This window comes from Erpetoichthys calabaricus, chromosome 12 (assembly GCF_900747795.2).
Source record: "Erpetoichthys calabaricus chromosome 12, fErpCal1.3, whole genome shotgun sequence".
Classification (NCBI taxonomy): Eukaryota; Metazoa; Chordata; class Cladistia; order Polypteriformes; family Polypteridae; genus Erpetoichthys; species Erpetoichthys calabaricus.
The window spans coordinates 31,860,830-31,882,950 of record NC_041405.2 but is presented as its reverse complement, the minus strand read 5'-3'; the positions used below and the strand labels follow the sequence as shown (position 1 = coordinate 31,882,950).

At 40.8% G+C, this 22,121-nt stretch overlaps 2 protein-coding genes, 1 long non-coding RNA gene and 2 pseudogenes across 22 annotated transcripts in view; 1 reads left to right on the top strand and 4 right to left on the bottom strand.

The window, feature by feature from the left end:
- Positions 1–22,121, bottom strand: part of LOC114662051 (myoglobin-like) — a 110,277-nt gene that overhangs the window by 16,032 nt on the left and 72,124 nt on the right. For 2 of the 18 annotated variants that reach the window (XR_007936461.1, XR_007936460.1), the window contains exon 4: positions 9,423–9,467. The exons of 1 other annotated variant lie outside the window; for it this stretch is intronic. Coding sequence is in view for 15 of the 17 variants with exons in the window: in XM_028815347.2 (XP_028671180.2) it covers positions 773–916; positions 1,787–2,006; positions 2,713–2,807 (459 nt within the window). In the remaining 2 variants the exon portion in view is untranslated. Of the gene's footprint in view, positions 1–684; positions 917–1,786; positions 2,007–2,712; positions 2,874–9,422; positions 9,468–22,121 lie in introns of those variants that run through there. 15 more of the 18 variants (XM_028815347.2, XM_051934870.1, XM_051934869.1 and 12 more) reach the window with 15 other exon arrangements.
- The window catches only part of LOC114663256 (myoglobin-like), a 105,243-nt gene that overhangs the window by 32,118 nt on the left and 51,004 nt on the right, over positions 1–22,121 (bottom strand). The window contains exon 1 of one of the 3 annotated variants that reach the window (XM_051934885.1): positions 11,733–11,745. The exons of the other annotated variants lie outside the window; for them this stretch is intronic. The gene's annotated coding sequence lies outside the window, so the exon portion shown is untranslated. Of the gene's footprint in view, positions 1–11,732; positions 11,746–22,121 lie in introns of those variants that run through there. 3 annotated transcript variants of the gene reach the window in all.
- LOC114662053 (myoglobin-like) lies at positions 9,466–11,781 on the bottom strand (annotated as a pseudogene).
- On the bottom strand, positions 9,466–20,688 carry LOC114662050 (myoglobin-like; annotated as a pseudogene).
- Positions 18,515–22,121, top strand: part of LOC127529846 (uncharacterized) — a 62,305-nt gene continuing 58,698 nt past the window's right edge. Inside the window, exon 1 of the long non-coding RNA XR_007936462.1 lies at positions 18,515–18,637. This is a non-coding gene — a long non-coding RNA (uncharacterized LOC127529846). The remainder of the gene's footprint in view (positions 18,638–22,121) is intronic.

The following is a 22,121-nucleotide window of genomic DNA, read 5'->3' as shown; positions in this document are numbered from 1 at the left end:
TCCCTTTAGGGTAGCCCTGATGAACGGAATGATCAGCCAGACTATCAAGCAGCTGTACATCATGGCAGATAACTGCAAGGTATATTTGCCAAAGAGACAATTTCACTTACTCAGGATTACAACTCGGTACAGTGTATTCCTGCACTGGAAGTTCTCACTGGGCAGTAGCAACTGATGTTTCTGCTGTCAGGGAAACTGACCGTAAATAAATTGTGCACAAATGTGACTTAAAGCAAAGTCAAATGACTGCAGAGAATGGGGAACTTTAAATTCTGCATGCAAATGAGCATCATTAAACCTATGATGAATGAACAGTATCACAAGTACTGATTTTTTCCCCCTTTATCTCCAATAACCAACAGGTTTACTCTGGTCATATTATTCAATTTACACAGTTGCCCATCATGTCGTGTATAGTCAAACATATCCAGAGGCTGAGAAATACCACCATTTAGTTTAAATGCCCATTAAGTGCCACCCTACCTCAGAGATCATTGATCCCAGCCTGTGGCTGGCAACACTAACCAGTACAACAGACAATTGTTCCAAGTCCAACTAATGTTTCTATTGCAATGTAATCATAATCGGGATATCTACCCTGTATGGTAGAACTTGCCTGGACAAAGCAGAAACTGATTTTCTAAGTATCCTGGAGAATGACAGAATATTTAAATACAAAAAGGACCAAGCAGCCAGTCACTAGAAGAACTTTTATTCAAACCAAACCTCAAAAGCATTAGAGATTTAGAGAGTTGACAAGTCACAATTGAAACTATGGTTTAAACCCAAGCTCGTCATAGCAAGCTCCCAAGTCAATCTGAAACTGCTTCAGCACATTCTTCAGGGCGGTTTGAGCATCAGGACCAAAGCCATCAAGCTTCTCTGTTGCCACCGTGACAATGACTTCACTGATGATCTGTAAAAGGTGAAAAAAAAAAAAAAAAATTCTCTTTTTATTGCCAGCCTTTCAGTAGTTTGATCAAATGAGACCAAGAACTGCCAGATTACGGAAGCAGGTAAACTACAGGTTATGCCAGTCTTAAAACCTTGAAAGACAAAAACACACAAAATGCTGGCAGCACCATCTAGTAAGTCTGAAAAGGGGTGCCTTCCAGAATGGAGTAACTGCTTAATCCAAAACTAAAAAGTGTTAGTCCATTCTGACTTGGTAGGCTTTAATACAAGTTCTGAAATGGATAAAAATGTAATAAGTTGTTGCCTCATAGTGAGCCAGTATTACAGATTTTTGGAAAGTTACAGAAAACTGTTCATTTTGCAAAGAACAGCGAGATAAGGCGACATTGCTTGATTTAAGAGTTTAATTTAAGCATTAGTAAGAACTATTTTTGCAGTAACTAAAGAGTGGATACCTGGACTCTACACAGTCCGACACCTTCTCACAGCTACAGAAATTTGAAAGCAAGAAAATTGAGCTATGCCAGATAAACTGATCAATCACTACCTTGTACACAATGTAGATGGTCTTTAAATCAAAAGATACACTTTTCTGCAAATTAGGGTAAATTAAAAGATCACTCTAGTCTCTTGACTCTCAGGGGACACCATTAATTTAAAGAGGGGGTTTAAACTGCATCCTTAAGATAGCTACATTGGCATAGGAAATTTGATTCTAGAGGTTATGGAAAAAGGCTTCCAAAGTCTACCTTTCTGAAATGAAGTTAGAACACCACATTATACTCCAGTCAAACCCAGCACTCTTACAACATTCTTCTGAGCAAGGGCATCAATCAGATCAAGCCTTTAAATCCAGTAGGGAGTGAAGTACCTGAAAGTTAACCAGAGGGATCTTGTGCTGCTTGGCATGACTTTCTGCCAGATCCTTGATGATTTCCTTGCGTTTCCCATTTGCTTTCAGGATTTCTGTCAGCTTGCGAACCACAATTTCCCCATGGGCCTGGACACCAGGATTGTTCTGCAGCTGCTCTTTGGAAAGGTCAACAAACTTGGGGAACAGCTTCTGAACATCTGGACGGGTCTCAAACAAGCTGAAGATACAGAAAGGGGAAGTTAATGCCATTAACTACGCCAATTAAGATTAAATTCATTGCCCTATCATGGACATCTTACACTCCAAAATGGCTCAAATTAAAAACCCCGCACAAACCTTTACTAGGTTGTGTAGTTCTTCCTGCAGCCACTATAAGAGCAATTTCATTCTTTAGACTTCCATTAAGATGCATAAAACAAAACCCTCCATACACACCAAGCTATTAAATAGAAACAATCAGGAAGTTACTAGAGTTCCTTCTTGAACCTTCCTGCAGATTCTTTCTAAACCAGCAATGGTTTCACTACAGCATCAATTTCAAGAGTCACTCTAGCATCTTCCATGTGCCTGGAACATGCAGTAAGCAACTACAGCTTAAGGCCATGTAGTATATAACCCATTGCTTAAGGTTTGGATTAGATTGTTTTAAGATTTGGCCAACAGCAGTCTACACAATTGCGACTCCGTACCAATCAAGAAAATGGGGTTTAATAAAGCAGTAGAAATAAAAATTTCAAACATTTGTAGTTAAATCAAAAGCAAGCTGCACTTTACGATTAGATTACCTAGGTTGTCAATTTTTATACACAGCAATTTCTGCAATGCTTAAAAAAAAAAAAAAAAAAAAAATCAGCCAAACTAAAGTTTCTTTAAACATAAAAGCCAAACAATTCACACACTAAATTTAAAAAAAAAAAAATTACCGTTGTAGAACAATCTCCCCATAGCATTTGGGATCAGCCTCCACGGGAGCCCAGAAAGAGCACACAGTCTTACAATCAGCATCACAAGCACTCATCTTGAGAACACTAAGCTCTGCTCAAACTACCAGACCAGACGACCAGAAGCGGACTGCTGTTACCTGACTGGCTTCGCCCTCTTTATGAACAGACGGAGACTCCGCCCCCTGAGCACGAGATCCTACCAGCTGGAGAAGCCGCTAATTGAAGCGCAGAGACGCGCACGAGTTCGTCTATTTAAAAGAAGGTCTAATTAATCGCATTATTTCTTTTCAATTATTTTTTTTTTCAAAGTAATAAAAGTGAAAATGAACAAGACTTACAGGGCATTCTTAATAGTTACAACAAGGATTTAATGCTGGCTGTAATGTTCGTATTTGACATGGACCTGATACCGCAAACACTATAAAGGGAATCTCATTAGCTGCTCATTTTAATTCCGTGCCATCTCCTAACTACAGAAAACGGCTTTCAATTGAAGTCCCCTCATCATTGACCTTTATTCCCCTCTGTCAGCCCTCGAGACTGTTCGTTTAATCAAACTGATTTTGTTTTGATTTTTATTTTAGTTGTGCTTCATTTTTAACTGAGAATTACAGATTCTCTGAAATATCCTGAAAACAAGAATAATCCAAAGTCTGCTTTGCAGAAAAACAATTTTAAAATCCTCCTTGATTAGCTGCTTTCACTTGCCTGTAAGGTTTAGGATTTGGTGCTTTTGAAATGCTCACATCAGTTTCAGAGTTTTGTTTCAAAACAGTTTCACAATCAATGAGTTATTTTACCTCCAGTTGTTTAATTAGCTGGTCTTCTCTTCTTCATCTCTTATTCTACTTTCAGAAAAGGGATGTAGTGTGAGATTTACATTTATATGAAATTTTAGTGTTTTTACCACAGATTTAAATTCTTATATTTCGTTTCTGTGACGTTTGCTCCTTTACTTATCCTGATATTGATGTTGACAAGTGGAAGAGAACAGACCTGCTAGCATCATCACTAGTAGATAACAGCTTAAATAGTCAAAACACCCGAAAAAGTGGAATGGAAAACTCTTTGATGATGACAATGATGGTGATGAAAAAATTTCAACACTACAATAAAAAAAGTAAATAATCCCAAATGCCTGTGCAAACAATCTAAAAGATTAACCTTGTCAGTTAACATATTATTAAAAATTTTTATAACAATCCTCTGCTTTAACTTCTGAAGCAATGCTCAGTGCTGTTACCTTTCTATAACAATACAGTGCATGAAATGGTCTGTTTTGGGCTCCACTAATTGGCCCTGATGTTGTTCTCTGGAAGCCAAGGAACACGAACAATAATTCTAGCTAATGTTTTACCTTAGCAATCAACACAGAAATTTGATATTGAAGGAAAGAAACAAAGATAGAAAGAAGGTCAATGGCAGGAATGTATCATTCACAAGATATTATGCTGCTTCTTGATTTTCACCCACAAATATGGAGGACTGCATTAAACTTGAAAACACCAGGATGGAAGTCAGTTTGCTCCATTTACTGCAGGAATATTCACAAGTGTGCTGCTCGTGCTTCAAGCAGGCCCAGAGTCTTAGTGTGGATGAACACGAATATTGAAAATCATTTTTAAAATTGTTTGCTGACATCACAATGAGCACCAAACACCCTGCTGTGCAGTAATTGATGTTCTATCCGACATGTAGTGTACATACAGAAGATGCAAAGAACAAACCCAGACAAAGGACCCCTTTCCCTCCACCCCCCCCTCTTTTGCTGCATTCCAGTCAAACTCAGAACTCATTCTTGCTGAGCACCAACTTCACACAACTGGAAATACCCGAATGTGTCCAAAGATATCTGAAATAGATGAAGCATGAAAAACCACTGGTGACCTGCTTAACACCTCAGGCTCAATAATGTGTATGTTCAGTTGATGTACAAAAGTAAACATAATTTTAAGCATGCCTATATTATGATACATACCAGCCACAGCCACTGGGGATGCACAAACCAGTGTGTTTCTTCGTGCCAGTGCCAAGCCCAGATAAATGGGGAGGGTTAAATCAGGAAGGGCATCCGGTGTAAAATTTTACTAAATCAATATGTGGAAAACAATACAAATTTCCATACCAGATCGGTAAAGCCCTGGGTTAACAATGACCACCACCAGTACTGTTAGCCAACAGGGTGCTGGTGGAAATTGGGCTACTGTTGACCGAAGAAGATGGAGACAAAGGAGAAGAAGAGGCGGGAGATGTGTCCAGAGGCAGGAGGAAGGTAGAGAGAGTGGAACGGAGGGTAGGAACTCTGAATATTGACAGTATGACTGGTAAGGGGAGAGAGTTAGCAGATATGATGGAGAGATGGAAGGTTGATATATTGTGTGCAAGAGATTGAATAGAAAGGGAGTAAGGCCAGGTGGATTGGAGGTGGATTCAAATTATTCTATCATGGTGTGGATAGGAGGAGAAATGGAGTAGGGTAATTCTGAAGGAACAATATGTCAAGAGTGTTTTGGTGCTGAAAAGAGTGTCAGACAGAGTGATGATTATGAAGCTGGAAATTGGAGGTGTGATGATGAATGTTCTTAGTGCATATGCCCCGAAAGTTGGGTATGCAATGGATGAGAATGAAGATTTTTGGAGTGAGTTGGATTAAGTGATGAACAGTGTACCCAACAGACAGAAAATGGCAACTGGAGAGGATTTCAATGGACATGTTGGTGATGGGAACAGAGGAGATGAGGAGGTGATGGAAAGGTATGGTGTCAAGGAGAGGAATGAAGAAGGTCAAATGGTAGTGGATTTTGCCTAAAGGATGGACATGGCTGCAGTGAATACGTATTTTAAGAACAGGGGGGAGCATAGGGATACATACAAGAGTGGAGGAAGATGCACACAGGTAGATTACATCCTCTGCAGAAGAGTCAATCTGAAGGAGATTGAAGACTGCAAAGTGGTGGCAGGGGAAAGTGTAGTTAAGCAGCAAAAGATGGTGGTTTGTAGGATGACGTTGGAAATCAAGAAAAGGAGGAGAGTGAGGGCAGAGCCAAGGATCAAATGGTGGAAGTTGAAAAGTAAGACTGCAAGATTGAGTTTAGGGAGAAGGTGAGACAGGCACTGAGTGGTAGTGAAGAATTACCAGGCAGTTGGGCAACTACAGCAGATGTAGTAAGGGTGACAGCAAGAAGGGTGTTTGGCGTAATATCTGGAAAGAGGAAGGAGGAAAAGCAAACCTGGTGGTGGAATGAGGAAATACAGGAGAGTATACTGAGGAAGAGGATGGCAAAGAAGAAGTGGGATAGTCAGAAAGATGCAGGAAGTAGACAAGAGTACAAGGAGATAAGGCACAAGGTGAAGAGAGAGAGGTGGCAAAGGCTAAAGAAAAGGCATATGATGAGTTGTGAGTGGTTGGACACTAAGGAGGGAGAAAAGGACCTGTACTGATTGGCTAGACAAAGGGACCGAGCTGGGAAAGACGTGCAGCAGGTTAGGGTGATAAAGGATAAAGATGGAAACATACTCACAAGTGAGGAGAGTGTGTTGAGCAGATGGAAAGAGTACTTTGAGAGGCTGATAGATGAAGAGAACGAGAGATGATGTGGAGATAGTGAATCAGGAATTGCAACGGTTTAGCAAGGAGGAAGTAAGGACAGCTATAAAGAGGATGAAGAATGGAAAAGCCGTTGGTCCAGATGACATACCTGTGGAAGCATGGAGGTGTTTAGGAAAGATGGCAGTGGGGTTTTTAACCAGAGAGTTTAATGGAATCTTGGAATGTGAAAGGATGCCTGAGGGGTGGAGAAAAACTGTACTGGTGCCGATATTTAAGAATAAGAGGAATGTGCAGGACTGCAGTTACTACAGGGAAATAAAATTGATGAGCCACAGCATGGTTATGGGAAAGAATAGTGGAAGCTAGGTTAAGAAGTGAGGTGATGATTAGTGAGCAGCAGTATGGTTTCATGCCAAGAAAGAGCACCACCACAAGTGCAATGTATGCTCTGAAGGTGTTAATGGAGAAGAATAGAGAAGGCCAGAAGGAGTTACATTGTATCTTTGTGGACCTGGAGAAAGCATATGACAGGGTGCCTCAAGCGGAGTTGTGGTATTGTATGAGGAAGTCGGGAGTGGCAGAGAAGTATGTGAGAGCTGTACAGGATATGTACGAGGGAAGTGTGACAGTGGTGAGGTCTGTGGTAGGAGTGATGGATGCATTCATTCAAGGTGGATGTGGGATTACATCAGGGATCGAATCTGAGCCCTTATTTGCAATAGTGATGGACAGGTTGACAGACGAGATTAGACAGGAGTCCCCGTGGACTATGATGTTTGCTGATAACATTGTCATCTGTAGCGATAGTATGGAGCATGTTGAGGAGACCCTGGAGAGGAATGAAGCTCAGTAGGAACAACATAGAATACATGTGTGTAAATGAGAGGGAGGTCAGTGGAATGGTGAGGATGCAGGGATTAGAGTTGCAGAAGGTGGAGGAGTTTAAATACTTGGGATCAATAGTACAGAGTAATGGGGACGGTGGAAGAGAGGTGAAAGAGTGCAGTCAAGGTGGAGAAGAGTGTCAGGAATAATTTGTGAGACTGGTAACAGCTAGAGTGAAAGGGAAGTCTACAGGACGGTAGTGAGACCAGCTATGTTATATGGGTTGGAGACGGTGGCACTGACCAGAAAGCAGGAGACAGAACTGGCAGAGTTAAAGATGCTAAGACTTGCATTGGATGACAAAGATGGATGGGATAAGAAATGAGTACATTAGAGGGACAGCTCAAGTTGGATGTTTGGAAGACACAGAGGAGAGATTGTGCTGGTTTGGACATGTGCAGGAGAGATGCGGAGTATATTGAAAAGAATGAAGTATAGAGCCGCCAGGCAAATGAGAGAGGAAGGCCTAAGAAGGTTTATGGATGTGGTGAGAGGACATGCAGGTGATGGGTGTAACTGAACAAAATAGAGGACAGAATGATCCGCTGTGGCAACCCCTAACGGTAGCAGCCAAAAGGATATGATACACTTAAAAGGAACATTAGCAGAGTAAAATAATGGTTACATATCAAAGTGAACTGAACTGCATTCAAGTGGTTAGAGATGGTGGAGGTGCAGTTCTTTGAAGTACATTTTCTCAGACTAATCTGGACATCGTCACCTTGATACGTTTGGCTGAGGAACACTCACTGCAGTACATAAAAAAAATAAAATCCAAAGTGGAGGAGGTGCATGATCATAAACAGAGACCGGTCAACTCTAAAGGCAGCCTGCTCTTCAGAAACCCCACACTGCCATTTCCCTGGTCATTAGGCCCCATAACATATCAAGTTGGGTTTGATCAGACCCTTGCGATGAAGGGGGAATTACCAAAACCCTTTAGTTCAGGGAGAAGGACAGTTGGTTTAGATGCAGAACTGCAGTATGCTGAAGCTCTCAAACCACAAAAGGTGCTCATGGACACCAAATTAGGGTGGCACTTAATGGCTTTAAAAATTAAGCGGTCCCAATATTTCAGTTGCAAAGTGCTTGCTGTCAGTTTCCATAAAACTATGGATTTAAAAAAAAAAAAAAAAAAAAAACACACAAAAAAAACCAACCGTTTGAACTAGGAAGAGATTACCTGCATGTAGCAGAAACCACACTGAAAGCTGGCAAAGTAGGATTTTATAAATTTACTTAAGGTTGCTTGCCATTTTGTTTACCGTTACTGTAATTTGCATGGGACAGGTTGTGTTTAACTTTAAGGACAGGCATTCACATTATAGTAATTTTGTTCTTTCCTTCCTAATATAAAACTTCCACCCCAAATAAAATTGGGGTTAACATTTTTGTCTGTTTGGCAGTTTGCTTGCATTTGAAATTTTAAACTTTCCGGTAATTACATGGTGGCAAGTTTGTTTGCCCCTTTGACATGTAGCCATAGTACAGTGTGGCTGGTTGGGGAGCCAATTGCTCAAAAGCTGCCATCCAATTGAGTTATAGTCTGAATGAAGCAACTGATCAAAAGCTTGAGGCTACCAGTGGACTCCCTTTAGGTTAGTCCTGATAAAATGATCATCCAGCTATACATGGCAGATAACTACAAGGTATACTTTGCCAAAAGAGACAGTCACTTAGGATTACAACTGCAATAATGTATGAGCAGAAACACTATATAGACAGTTGAAAGGCACTGGATGTTCACTGGGCAGTAGCAACTGATGTTTCTGCTATCAGGGGAACATTTGTGCACAATCTTGGTTTACTGTCAAGAACTATGTTACTTGTCTGGAAAGGCAAAGAAAGTTACAGCAGAAAGGGAATTTTAAATACAAGGGAGTACCATTAAACTGTTGAATTGAACAGTAAGTAAATCACAAATACCATTTTTCCTCTATCCAATTGCATAATTTGTCAATAGTATAAATGCGATTTAAAAAACAATTGCCCATCACGTCACATGTATAGTCACATCCAGGGGCTAACAAATCCCAATTTAAATGCCCATTAAGTGCCACCCTACCTCCGAATTGATCCCAGACTGTGGCTGGCAACATTAACCAGTCCACCACACATTGGTCCAAAAATCCAGTTGTTTCTACTGCATTGTAGTCATAACCAGGATATCTACCCTGTATGGTAGAAGCTGAAGCCGATTTTTCTAAACATCCTGGACAGAAAAAAAAAAAAAAAAAAAAAAAAAAAAAGCCTAAAGGATAGAATATTTAAATAGAAAGGACCAAGCAGCCAGTCACTTCTGAAGTACTTTTATTCAAACCAGAGCTCAAAAGCATCAAGATTGAAAAAGTTCACATAAATCACAATTGAAACTATTTAAATCCAAGCTCATCATAGCAAGCTCCCAAGTCAATCTGAAAGGTCTTCAGCACATTCTTCAGGGCTGTTTGAGCATCAGGACCAAAACCGTCAAGCTTCTCTGCTACCACCGTGACAATGACTTCACTGATGATCTGTAAAGGAGAATTACAAATTACTCATTGCTGTTTCCAGCCCTTTTCAATTATTTGAGCTAGTGAGGCTAAGAACTGCCAGCTTATGGAAGCAGCCAACAGCTACAGGTCATGCCAGTCTTAATACCTTGAAGGTACAACTAAGAAAAAGCTGCTGGCACTATCTAGTAACAGACTGAACAGGGGTTCCTTCCTGAATGGAGTAACTGCCTAGTCCAAAACTTAAAAAAAAACCCCAAACACCCCTCCATTCTGACTTGGTAGGCTTTAATGCAAGTTCTTACATGGATATAAATGTAATGAATATTTTGTTTGCTCATAAGTGGTTGAGTACAGATGTGGAAAATACACAAATAGCCCATTTTGCAAAGAGCATCTAGAGATTTAAACCTCTAAAATAAACAGTGTTTAAATTTAAGGTATTTGCAAGAACTTCACCCCCCACCCCTTGCAGTGACTAAAGTGTGGATACCTGGACGCTTTAAGTTATACATGGTCTACTGAAACCTCAGCTACAGAAATTTGAAAGCAAGAAAATGAAACTATGCCAGATAAACTGATCAATCTTGCACATGACATGGACAGTCTTTAATTTTACCCTAGTATGCATCAAAGGATAAAGATCACTCAAGTCTCTTGACTCTCAAGGGACACCAATTTAAATAGATGTTAAAAATGCATCCTTAACAAGATAGCTACATTGGAATAGGAAATTGGATGATAGAGGTTAAGGAAAAAAGGCTTCCAAAGTCTACATTTCCGACATGGTTAGACCACCACATTACACCCCAATCAAATCCAGCACTCTTACAACATTCTTCTGAGCAAGGGCAATCAGATCGCCTTTAAATCCAGTAGGGAGAGAAGTACCTGAAAGTTAACCAGAGGGATCTTGTGCTGCTTGGCATGACTTTCTGCCAGAGCCTTGATGATTTCCTTGCGTTTCCCCATTCGCTTTCAGGATTTCTGTCAGCTTGCGAACCACAATTTCCCCATGGGCCTGGACATCAGGATTGTTCTGCAGCTGTTCTTTGGAAGGGCGGCACGGTGGCGCAGTGGGTAGCGCTGCTGCCTCGCAGTTGAGAGATCTGGGGACCCGGGTTCACTTCCCGGGTCCTCCCTGCGTGGTGTTTGCATGTTCTCCCCGTGTCTGCGTGGGTTTCCTCCGGGCGCTCCGGTTTCCTCCCACCAGTCCAAAGACATGCAGGTTAGGTGGATTGGCGATTCTAAATTGGGCCCTAGTGTGTGCTTGGGGGTGTGTTTGTGTGTGTCCTGCGGTGGGTTGGCACCCTGCCCGGGATTGGTTCCCTGCCTTGTGCCCTGTGTTGGCTGGGATTGGCTCCAGCAGACCCCCGTGACCCTGTGTTCGGATTCAGCGGGTTGGAAAATGGATGGATGGATGTTCTTTGGAAAGGCCAACAAACTTGGGGAACAGCGTCTGAACATCTGAATGGGTCTCAAACAAGCTGAAGATACAGGGAGAGGGAAGTTAATACCTCAAACTGTGCCAATTCAGATAAAATTGCCCTGCCAGCAATGGTTTCACTGTGGCAATTTCACGAGTCGCTAGCATCTTCCTTGTGCCTGGAACTTAGTAAGCAACTACATCTTAAGGCCAGGTTTGATCCAATCCAAATCTTAAGCCAGAGGTTAGTGGTTTAAGATTTCTTCAACAGCAAGCTACAGAATTGCACCTCCATACTAGTCAAGAAAATGAGTTTAATAAAGCAGTAGAAATAAAACTACAAACATTTGTAATGAAATCAAAATCAAGTTGTACTTCATTAGAACACCCAATTTGTCAGAAAATGTATACGCAGCAATAATGTTAAAATAGAACAAAGAACACCAAAAGCCAATTCAGCCAAAGTTCAAAATATGAAAGCCAAACAATTAACACACAAAATTAAAAAAAAACAAAAAGGTCACCGTTGTAAAACAATCTCCCCATAGCATCTGGGATCAGCCTCCACGGGAGCCCAGAAAGAGCACACAGTCTTACAATCAGCCTCACAAACACTCATCTTGAGGACACTACGCTCTGCTCAAACTACCAGACCAGACGGCGAGAAGCGGACTGCTGTTACCTGACTGGCTTCGCCCTCTTTAAGAACAGACGGAGACTCCGCCCCCTGAGCACGTGAGTCCTGCCAGCTGGAGAAGCCGCTAATTGAAGCGCAGAGACTCGCACGAGCTCGTTTATTTAAAAGAAGGTCTCATCAATCGTATTATTTCTTTTCTATTACTTTGAAAAAAAAAATTAAAATGAACAAGACTTACAGAGGATTCTTAATAGTTACAACAAAGATTTATTGCTTCCTGTATTGTCCGTATTTGACGTGGACCTAATATCACAAACACTCTATAGGGAATGTCATTAGCTGCTCATTTTAATTCCATAACATCTCCTAACTACAGATGACGGCTTTCAATCAAAGTCCCCTCATCTTCGACTTTTTGCTTTCCTTTGTCAGCACTCGAGACTGTTCGTTTTATCAAACTGATTTTATTTTGATTTTGATTTTACTTGTGCTTCATTTTTAACTGAGATTTGCAAATTCTCAGAAATATTATCCAGGCAAACAAGAACACTCCAAAGTCTGCTTTGCAGAAAAACAATTTTAAAATCCTCCTCGATTAGCTGCTTTCACTTGCCTATAAGGTTTAGGATTTGGTGCTTTTGAAATGCTCACATCAGTTTCAGAGTTTTGTTTCGAACACTTTCACAATCAACGAGTTATTTTACCTCCAATTGTTTAATTAGCTGGTCTTCTCTTCTTCATCTCTTATTCTGCTTTCAGAAAAGTAACGTAGTGTGAGATTTACATTTATATGAAAAATTCGTGTTTTTACCACAGAGTTAAATTCTTATATTTCGTTTCTGTGACGTTTGCTCCTTTACTTATCCTGATATTGACGACGACAAGTGGAAGAGAACAGACCTGCTAGCATCATCACTAGTAGATAACAGCTTAAATAGTCACAACACCCGAAAAAGTGGAATTGAAAACTCTTTGATGATGAACAATGATGGTGATGAAAAAATTTCAACACTACAATAAAAAAGTAAATAATCTCAAATGCCTGTGCAAACAATCTGAAAAGATTAACCTTGTCAATTAACATATTATTACATTTTTTTTTTATAACAATCCTCTGCTTTAAATTCTGAAGCAATGCTCAGTGCTGTTACCTATCTATAACAATACAGTGCATGAAATGGTCTGTTTTGGGCTCCACTAATTGGCCCTGATGTTGTTCTCTGGAAGCCAAGGGACATGAACAATAATTCCAGTAATGATTTACCTTAGCAATAAACACAGAAATTTGATATAGAAAGAAAGAAACAAAGAAGGAAAGAAGGTCAATGGCAGGAATGTATCATTCACAAGATATTATGCTGCTTCTTGATTTTCACCCACAAATATGGAGGACTGCATTAAACTTGAAAACACCAGGATGGAAGTCAGTTTGCTCCATTTACTGCAGGAATATTCACAAGTGTGCTGCTCGTGCTTCAAGCAGGCCCAGAGTCTTAGTGTAGATGAACACGAATATTGAAAATCACTTTTAAAATTGTTTGCTGACATCACAATGAGCACCAAACACCCTGCTGTGCAGTAATTGATGTTCTATCATCTGACATGTAGTGTGCATACAGAAGATGCAAAGAACAAACCCAGACAAAGGACCCCTTTCCCTTTCCCCCCCCCCTCTTTTGCTGCATTTTGCAAAAACTCAGAACTCATTCTTGCTGAGCACCAACTTCACACAACTGGAAATACCCGAATGTGTCCAAAGATATCTGAAATAGATGAAGCATGAAAAACCACTGGTGACCTGCTTAACACCTCAGGCTCAATAATGTGTATGTTCAGTTGACGTACAAAAGTAAACATAATTTTAAGCATGCCTATATTATGATACATACCAGCCACGGCCACTGGGGATGCACAAACCAGTGTGTTTCTTCGTGCCGGTGCCAAGCCCAGATAAATGGGGAGGGTTAAATCAGGAAGGGCATCTGGTGTAAAATTTTACTAAATCAATATGTGGAAAACAATACAAATTTCCATACAGATCGGTAAAGCCCTGGGTTAACAATGACCACCACCAGTACTGTTAGCCAACAGGGTGCTGGTGGATATTGGGCTACTGTTGGCCGAAGAAGATGGAGACAAAGGAGAAGAAGAGGCGGGAGATGTGTCCAGAGGCAGGAGGAAAGGAGGAAGGTAGAGGGAGTGGAACTGAGGGTAGGAACTTAGAATATTGACAGTATGACTGGTAAGGGGAGAGAGTTAGCAGATATGATGGAAAGATGGAAGGTTGATATATTGTGCGTGCAAGAGACTGAATGGAAGGGAAGTAAGGCCAGGTGGATCAGAGGTGGATTCAAATTATTCTATCATGGTGTGGATAGGAGGAGAAATGGAGTAGGGTAATTCTGAAGGAACAGTATGTCAAGAGTGTTTTGGAGGTGAAAAGATTGTCAGAGTGATGATTATGAAGCTTTAAATTGGAAGTGTGATGATGAATGTTCTTAGTGCACATGTGCCACAAGTTGGGTGTGCAATGGATGAGAATGAAGATTTTTGAAGTGAGTTGGATGAAGTGATGAACAGTGTGCCCAAGGGACAGAAAATGGTGATTGGGAGCGAATTTCAATTGACATGTTGGTGAAGGGAACAGAGGAGATGGATAGGTATGGTGTCAAGGAGAGGAGTGAAGAAGGTCAGAGGATAATGGATTTTGCCTAAAGGATGGACATTGCTGTGGTGAATACGTATTTTAAGAAGAGGGAGGAACATAGGGATACGTACAAGAGTGGAGAAGGATGCACACATTTAGATTACATCCTCTGCAGAAGAGTCAATCTGAAGGAGATTGAAGACTACAAAGTGGTTGTAGGTGAAAGTGTAGTTAAGCAGCAAAGGACGGTGGTCTGTAGGATGACGTTGGAAATCAAGAAAAGGAGGAGAGTGAGGGCAGAGCCAAGGATCAAATGGTGGAAGTTGAAAAGTAAGACTGCAAGATTGAATTTAGGGAGAAGGTGAGACAGGCGCGTTTTCCCTCGCCCGGACCGCGGGTCACCGGGGCCCCCCTCTGGAGCCAGGCCTGGAGATGGGGCTCGATGGCGAGCGCCTGGTGGCCGGGCTTGCACCCATGGGGCTCGGCCGGGCACAGCCCGAAGAGGCAACGTGGGTCCCCCCTTCCCATGGGCTCACCACCTATGGGAGGGGCCAAGGAGGTCGGGTGCAGTGTGAGTTGGATGGATGGGTGAGACAGGCACTGGGTGGTAGTGAAGAGTTACCAGCCAGTTGGGCAACTACAGCAGATGTATCAAGGGTAACAGTAAGAAGGGTACTTAGCGTGACATCTGGAAAGAGGAAGGAGGAAAAGGAAACCTGGTGGTGGAATGAGGAAATACAGGAGAGTATACTGAGGAAGAGGATGGCAAAGAAGAAGTGGGATAGTCAGAGAGATGCAGGAAGTAGACAAGAGTACAAGGAGATAAGGCACAAGGTGAAGAGAGAGGTGGCAAAGGCTAAAGAAAAGGCATATGATGAGTTGTGAGTGGTTGGACACTAAGGAGGGAGAAAAGGACCTGTACTGATTGGCTAGACAAAGGGACCGAGCTGGGAAAGACGTGCAGCAGGTTAGGGTGATAACGGATAAAAATGGATACGTACTCACAAGTTAGGAGAGTGTGTTGAACAGATGGAAAGAGTACTTTGAGAGGCTGATTAATGAAGAGAACAAGAGAGGAGGTTGGATGATGTGGAGATAGTGAATCAGGAATTGCAACGGTTTAGCAAGGAGGAAGTAAGGACAGCTATAAAGAGGATGAAGAATGGAAAAGCCGTTGGTCCAGATGACATACCTGTGGAAGCATGGAGGTGTTTAGGAAAGATGGCAGTGGGGTTTTTAACCAGATTGTTTAATGGAATCTTGGAATGTGAGAGGATGCCTGAGGGGTGGAGAAAAAGTGTACTGGTGCCGATATTTAAGAATAAGTGGGATGTGCAGGACTGTAGTAACTACAGGGGAATAAAATTGATGAGCCACAGCATGGTTATGGGAAAGAATAGTGGGAGCTAGGTTCAGAAGTGAGGTGATGATTAGTGAGCAGCAGTTTGCATTTGTGGTTTTCTTTCTTGGCATGAAACCAACATCTGCTCTGAAGGTGTTAATGGAGAAGTATAGAGAAGGCCAGAAGGAGATGCATTGTGTCTTTCTGGACCTGGAGGAAACATATGACAAGGTGCCTCAAGCGAAGTTATGGTATTGTATAAGGGAGTCGGGAAGTGGCAGAGAAGTATGTGAGAGTTGTACAGGATATGTACGAGGGAAGTGTGACAGTGGTGGGATCTCTGGTAGGAGTGATGGAAGCATTCAAGGTGAAGGAGGGATTACATCAGGGATTGGCTCTGAGCCCTTTATTTGCAATGGTGATGGACAGACGAGATTAGACAGGAGTCCCCGTGGGCTATGTTGTTTGCTGAGGACATTGTGATCTGTAGTGATAGTAGGGAGCAGGTGGAAGAGACCCTGGAGAAGTGGAGATATGTTCTAGAGAGAACAGGAATGATGGTCAGTAGGAACAAGACAGAATACACGTGTGTAAATGAGGGAAGTCAATGGAATGGGGAGGGATTCAGGAAGTAGAGTTGAATAAGGTGGAGAAGTTTAAATACTTGGGATCAATAGTACAGAGTAATGGGGATTGTGGAAGAGAGATGAAGAAGAGAGTGTAGGTGTGAAGAAGTGGAATGGGTGGAGAAGAGTGTCAGGAGTAATTTGTGATAGATGGGTATCAGCAAGAGTGAAAGGGAAGGTCTACAGGACTGTAATGAGACCAGCTATGTTATATGGTTTAGAGACTATGGCACTGACCAGAAAGCAGGAGACAGATGGAGGTAGCAGAGTTAAAGACTAAGACTGTCATTGGTTGTGACGAGGATGGATAGGGTAAGAAATGAGTACATTAGAGGATCACCTCAAGTTGGATGTTTGGGAGACAAAGTCAAAGAGGTGAGATTGCACTGGTTTGGACATGTGCAGAGGAGAGATGAGTATATTGAAAGAAAAATGGAAAGAATATAGCTGCCAGGGAAGAGAAAAAGGCCTAAGAAGGTTTATGGATGGAGAGAGGACATGCCGGTGATGGGTGGAACAGAACAAGATAGAGGATAGAAATATATGAAAAATGATCCACTGTGGCGACTCCTAACGGTAGCAGCCGAAAGGATATTCTGATACATACACTTAAAGGATCATTAGCAGAGTAAAATAATGGTTACCTATCAAAGTAAACTGCATTTGAGTGGCAAGAGATGGAGGTGCAGTTCTTTGAAGTACATTTTCACAAACTAATCTGGCCATCCAGTCACCTTGATGCATTTGGCAGAGGAACATTCACTGTACATAAAAACCCCATAGTGAAGAAGGTTTGTGATCATAAACATTCAGAGACCCGTCAATTCTAAAGGCAGCCTGCCCTTCAAAAACCCCACACTACCATTTCCCTCATTAGGCCCCTTATATCAAGTTGGGTTGATCAGACCCTTGTGATGAAGGGTGACCACCAAAACCAAAGTTGGTTTAGATGCAGAACTGCAGTATGCTGAAGCTCCCAAACAAACCACAAAAGGTGCTCACAGACCCCACATTAGGGTGGCACTTAATAGCTTAAAAAAAAGTCTGTTGCAAAGTGCTTGCTGTCAGTTTCCATAAAACTGATAATTGTAAAATGGCAAGCACTTTTATTTTTTTTATAAACACTAATTTACATGGGGCAGGTTGTGTTTAAGTTTAATGACAGGCATTCACATCAATTTTGTTCTTTCCTTCCTATACAATTAAAACTTACCCCCCCCCCCCCCCAAATAAAATTGGGGGTCAACATTTTGTCTGCTTGGCAATTTGCATTTGAAATTAACTTTTCGGTAATTACATGGAGGCACGTTTGACATGTAGCCATAGTACAGTGTGGCTGCTTGGGGAGCCAATTGCTCAAAAGCTGCCATCCAATTGTTACAGTCTGAAGCAACCGATTGAAAGCTTAATGCTACCAACTGACTAGCTTTAGGTTATTTCTGATGAATGGGATGATCACCCAGCTATACATCATGGCAGATAACTGCCAGGTATACGTGGCCAAAGAGAATTTCACTTCGGATTACAACTCTGCAATAATGAAGGAGCAGAAAACACTATACAGACCGTTGAAAGGCACTGTAGGTTCACTGGGCAATAGCAACTAATGCTTCTGCTGTCATGGAAATCTTCGTTCTTGACAGTAAACGAACATTGTGCACAATGTTACTAGTCTGGAAAAGCAAAATGACTGCAGAAACAGGGAATTTTAAATACAAGTACCATTAAACCTATGAGGAATAAATTGAACAGTAAGTAATCACAAGTACCATTTTTCCTTTATCTCTGAAGACAGCATTGTTACTATTGTCAAATTATGCAATTTAAAAACAATTTCCCATCATGTCATGTGTAGTCACCACATCCAGGGGCTGACAAGTCCCACTATTTAAGTACCCATTAAGTGCCACCCTACCTCAGAGATAATTGATCCCAACCTGTGGCTAGCAACATTAACCAATCCACCACACTGGTCCCAAAGTCCAATTAATGTTTCTACTGCATTGTAGTCATAACCAGGATATCTACCCTGTATGGTACAAGCTGCCTGGACAAAGCAGACACCGATTTTCTAAACCTCCTGGAGAAACAGAATATAGGGCCTAAAGGATAGCATATTTAAATAGAATAAGGACCAAGCAGCCAGTCACTAGAAGAACTTTTATTCAAACCAAACCTCAAAAGCATCAGAGATTGAGAGAGTTGACAAGTCACAATTGAAACTATGGTTTAAATCCAAGCTCATCATAGCAAGCTCCCAAGTCAATCTGAAATTGCTTCAGCACATTCTTCAGGGCAGGTTTGAGCATCAGGACCAAAACCTTCAAGCTTCTCTGCTGCCACCATGACAATGACTTCACTGATGATCTGTAAAGGAGGGAAAAAAAAAATTTCAGTTTTATTTGCCAGCCCTTTAGTAGTTTGAGCAAATGAGACCAAGAACTGCCAGATTATGGAAGCAGGTAAACTACAGGTTATGCTAGTCTTAACCTTGAAGGTACAACTAAAAGAAAAAAAGCTGCCGGCACTATCTAGTAAGTCTGAACAGGTGTTCCTCCAGAATGGACGAACTGCTTAATCCAAAACTAAAGTTAGTCTATTCTGACTTGGTAGGCTTTAATAGAAGTTCTTAAATGGATAAAAATGAATTGTTGCCTCATGAGCCAGTATTAGATTTTTGGAAAATATAGAAACTCCTCATTTTGCAAAGAGCATCTACAGTTTAAGCAATTAAACATTGCTTGATTTAAGGGTTTAAGTATTTGTAAGAACTATTTCATTTTGCAGTAACTAAAGATTGGATACCTGGACTCTTGATGGTATACACAGTCCGACACCTTCTCAGAGCTACAGAAATTTGAAACCAAGAATATAAAAGTAGCTATGCCAGAAATTCTGATCAATCACTACCTTGTGCACAACATGGTTGTTAAATCAAAGCTATGCCACTTTTCTGCAAATTAAGATAAATTAAAGATCACTCAAGTCTCCTGACTCTCAGGGGACACCATTAATTTAAAGAGGGGTTTAAAATGCATCCTTAAGATAGCTACAGTGGCATAGGAAATTGGATTATAGAGGTTATGGAAAAAGGCTTCCAAAGTCTACCTTCCTGAAATGGTTAGAACACCACATTATACTCCAGTCAAACCCAGCACTCTTACAACATTCTTCTGAGCAAGGGCAATCAGATCAAGCCTTTAAATCCAGTAGGGAGAGAAGTACCTGAAAGTTAACCAGAGGGATCTTGTGCTGCTTGGCATGACTTTCTGCCAGATCCTTGATGATTTCCTTGCGTTTCCCATTCGCTTTCAGGATTTCTGTCAGCTTGCGAACCACAATTTCCCCATGGGCCTGGACACCAGGATTGTTCTGCAGCTGCTCTTTGGAAAGGTCAACAAACTTTGGGAACAGCTTCTGAACATCTGGACGGGTCTCAAACAAGCTGAAGATACAGGAAGGGGGATGTTAATGTCATTAACTGTGCCAATTCAGATAACATTCGGTGCCCTGCCATATCATGGACATCTTAAACTCCAAAAATGTTTCAAATTAAAAACCCCACACAAACCTTTACTAGGTTGTGTAGTTCTTCCTGTAGCCACAATAACAATTTCATTCTGGGGAAGGGTTCTTTATACTTTAAGATGCACAAAACCCTCCACACTAAAGCTATTAAATAGAAACAATCAGGAAGTTACTAGAGTTCCTTCTTGAACCTTCCTGTAGATTCTTACTAAACCAGCAATGGTTTCACTATGGCATCAATTTCAAGAGTCACTCTAGCATCTTCCCTGTGCCTGGAACATGCAGTAAGCAACTACAGCTGAAGGCCACGTAGTAACTAATCCAAACCTCAAGCAATGGGTTACATTGTTTTAAGATTTGGCCAACAGCAATCTACACAATTGCATCTCCATACTAAATCAAGAAAAAGGGGTTTAATAAAGCAGTAGAAATAAAATTTCAAACATGTGTAATTAAAATGAAAAGCAAGCTGCACTTTATACAATTTGACAACCTAGGTGATCTAATGGTACACAGGAATGTCTGCAATTTTAATGTTAAAATAGGGGAGAAAAAAAAAAAAAAAAAAAAAAATTCAGCCAAAATTTTTTTTAGAAATATAAAAGCCAAACAATTCACACTAAATTAAAAAAAAAAAAAAAAAAAGTTTACCGTTGTAAAACAATCTCCCCATAGCATTTGGGATCAGCCTCCACGGGAGCCCAGAAAGAGCACACAGTCTTACAATCAGCCTCACAAGCACTCATCTTGAGGACACTACGCTCTGCTCAAACTACCAGACCAGACGGCAAGAAGCGGACTGCTGTTACCTGACTGGCTTCGCCCTCTTTATGAACAGACGGAGACTCCGCCCCCTGAACACGTGAGTCCTGCCAGCTGGAGAAGCCGCTAATTGAAGCGCAGAGACGCGCACGAGCTCGTTTATTTAAAAGAAGGTCTCATTATCGTATTATTTCTTTTCTATTACTTTGAAAAAAAATAATAAAAATGAAAATAAACAAGACTTACAGAGCATTCTTAATAGTTACAACAAGGATTTATTGCTTCCTGTATTGTTTGACATGGACCTCATACCACAAACACTCTATAGGGAATCTCATTAGCTGCTCATTTTAATTCCGTCCAATCTCCTAACTACAGATGACGGCTTTCAATCGAAGTCCCCTCATTTTTGACTTTTTACTTTCCTTTGTCAGCACTCGAGACTGCTCGTTTTATCAAACTGATTTTGTTTTGATGTTTATTTTACTCGTGCTTCATTTATAACTTAGATTTGCAGTTTCTCAAAAATATTATCCTGAAGACAAGAACACTCCAAAGTCTGCTTTGCAGAAAAACAATTTTAAAATCCTCCTTGATTAGCTGCTTTCACTTGCCTGTAAGGTTTAGGATTTGGTGCTTTTGAAATGTTCATATCAGTTTCAGAGTTTTGTTTCGAACAATTTCACAATCAACGAGTTATTTTTACCTCCAATTGTTTAATTAGCTGGTCTTTTTCTCTTCTTCATCTCTTATTCTGCTTTCAGAAAAGTAATGTAGTGTGAAATTTACATTTATATGAAATATTCGTGTTTTTACCACAGATTTCAATTCTTATATTTCGTTTCTGTGACGTTTGCTCCTTTACTTATCCTGATATTGACAATGCGACAAGTGGAAGAGAAGAGACCTGCTAGAATCATCCACTAGTAGATAACAGCTTTAATAGTCAAAACACCAGAAAAAGTGGAATTCAAAACTCTTTGATGATGAAAAAATTTCAACACTATGATAAACACATTCCTAATGCCAGTGCCAGTCAGAGTGAGGAAACTGAAATAAAATTTTAGAAGGTTGCTATTTTAATAATTTCGTTATTGTACTTATAGAGTCAGTGGCTAGGAAATTGTCTAATAGACAAGAACTGATTTTTGAAATAAAACCCAAATTAATAGGGCCTTATACACAAGAAAAGTATTAGAGAAACTAATATGGAATATCAGACATAAAGGTATACTGGAGTATTTAATGACAGCCACTGAATAAAAGTACAAGTAAGGTTAGAAATTTTCTATGGAAAAGATGAAATTTAGAAAGTGATTAAAAACTAACATGGAAATGAGTGGCACAATTGTATGTGAAAAACATCAGTAAAGTAAGGCACCTTCTAATCAACTAAAAGCAATAGTGAAGGAAATAATTAAGTGAAGAGGTCAGTGACGGAGAGACAAAGTGATCATTGATAGACTTTGATTAGGGCATTGAGGACTAAATCA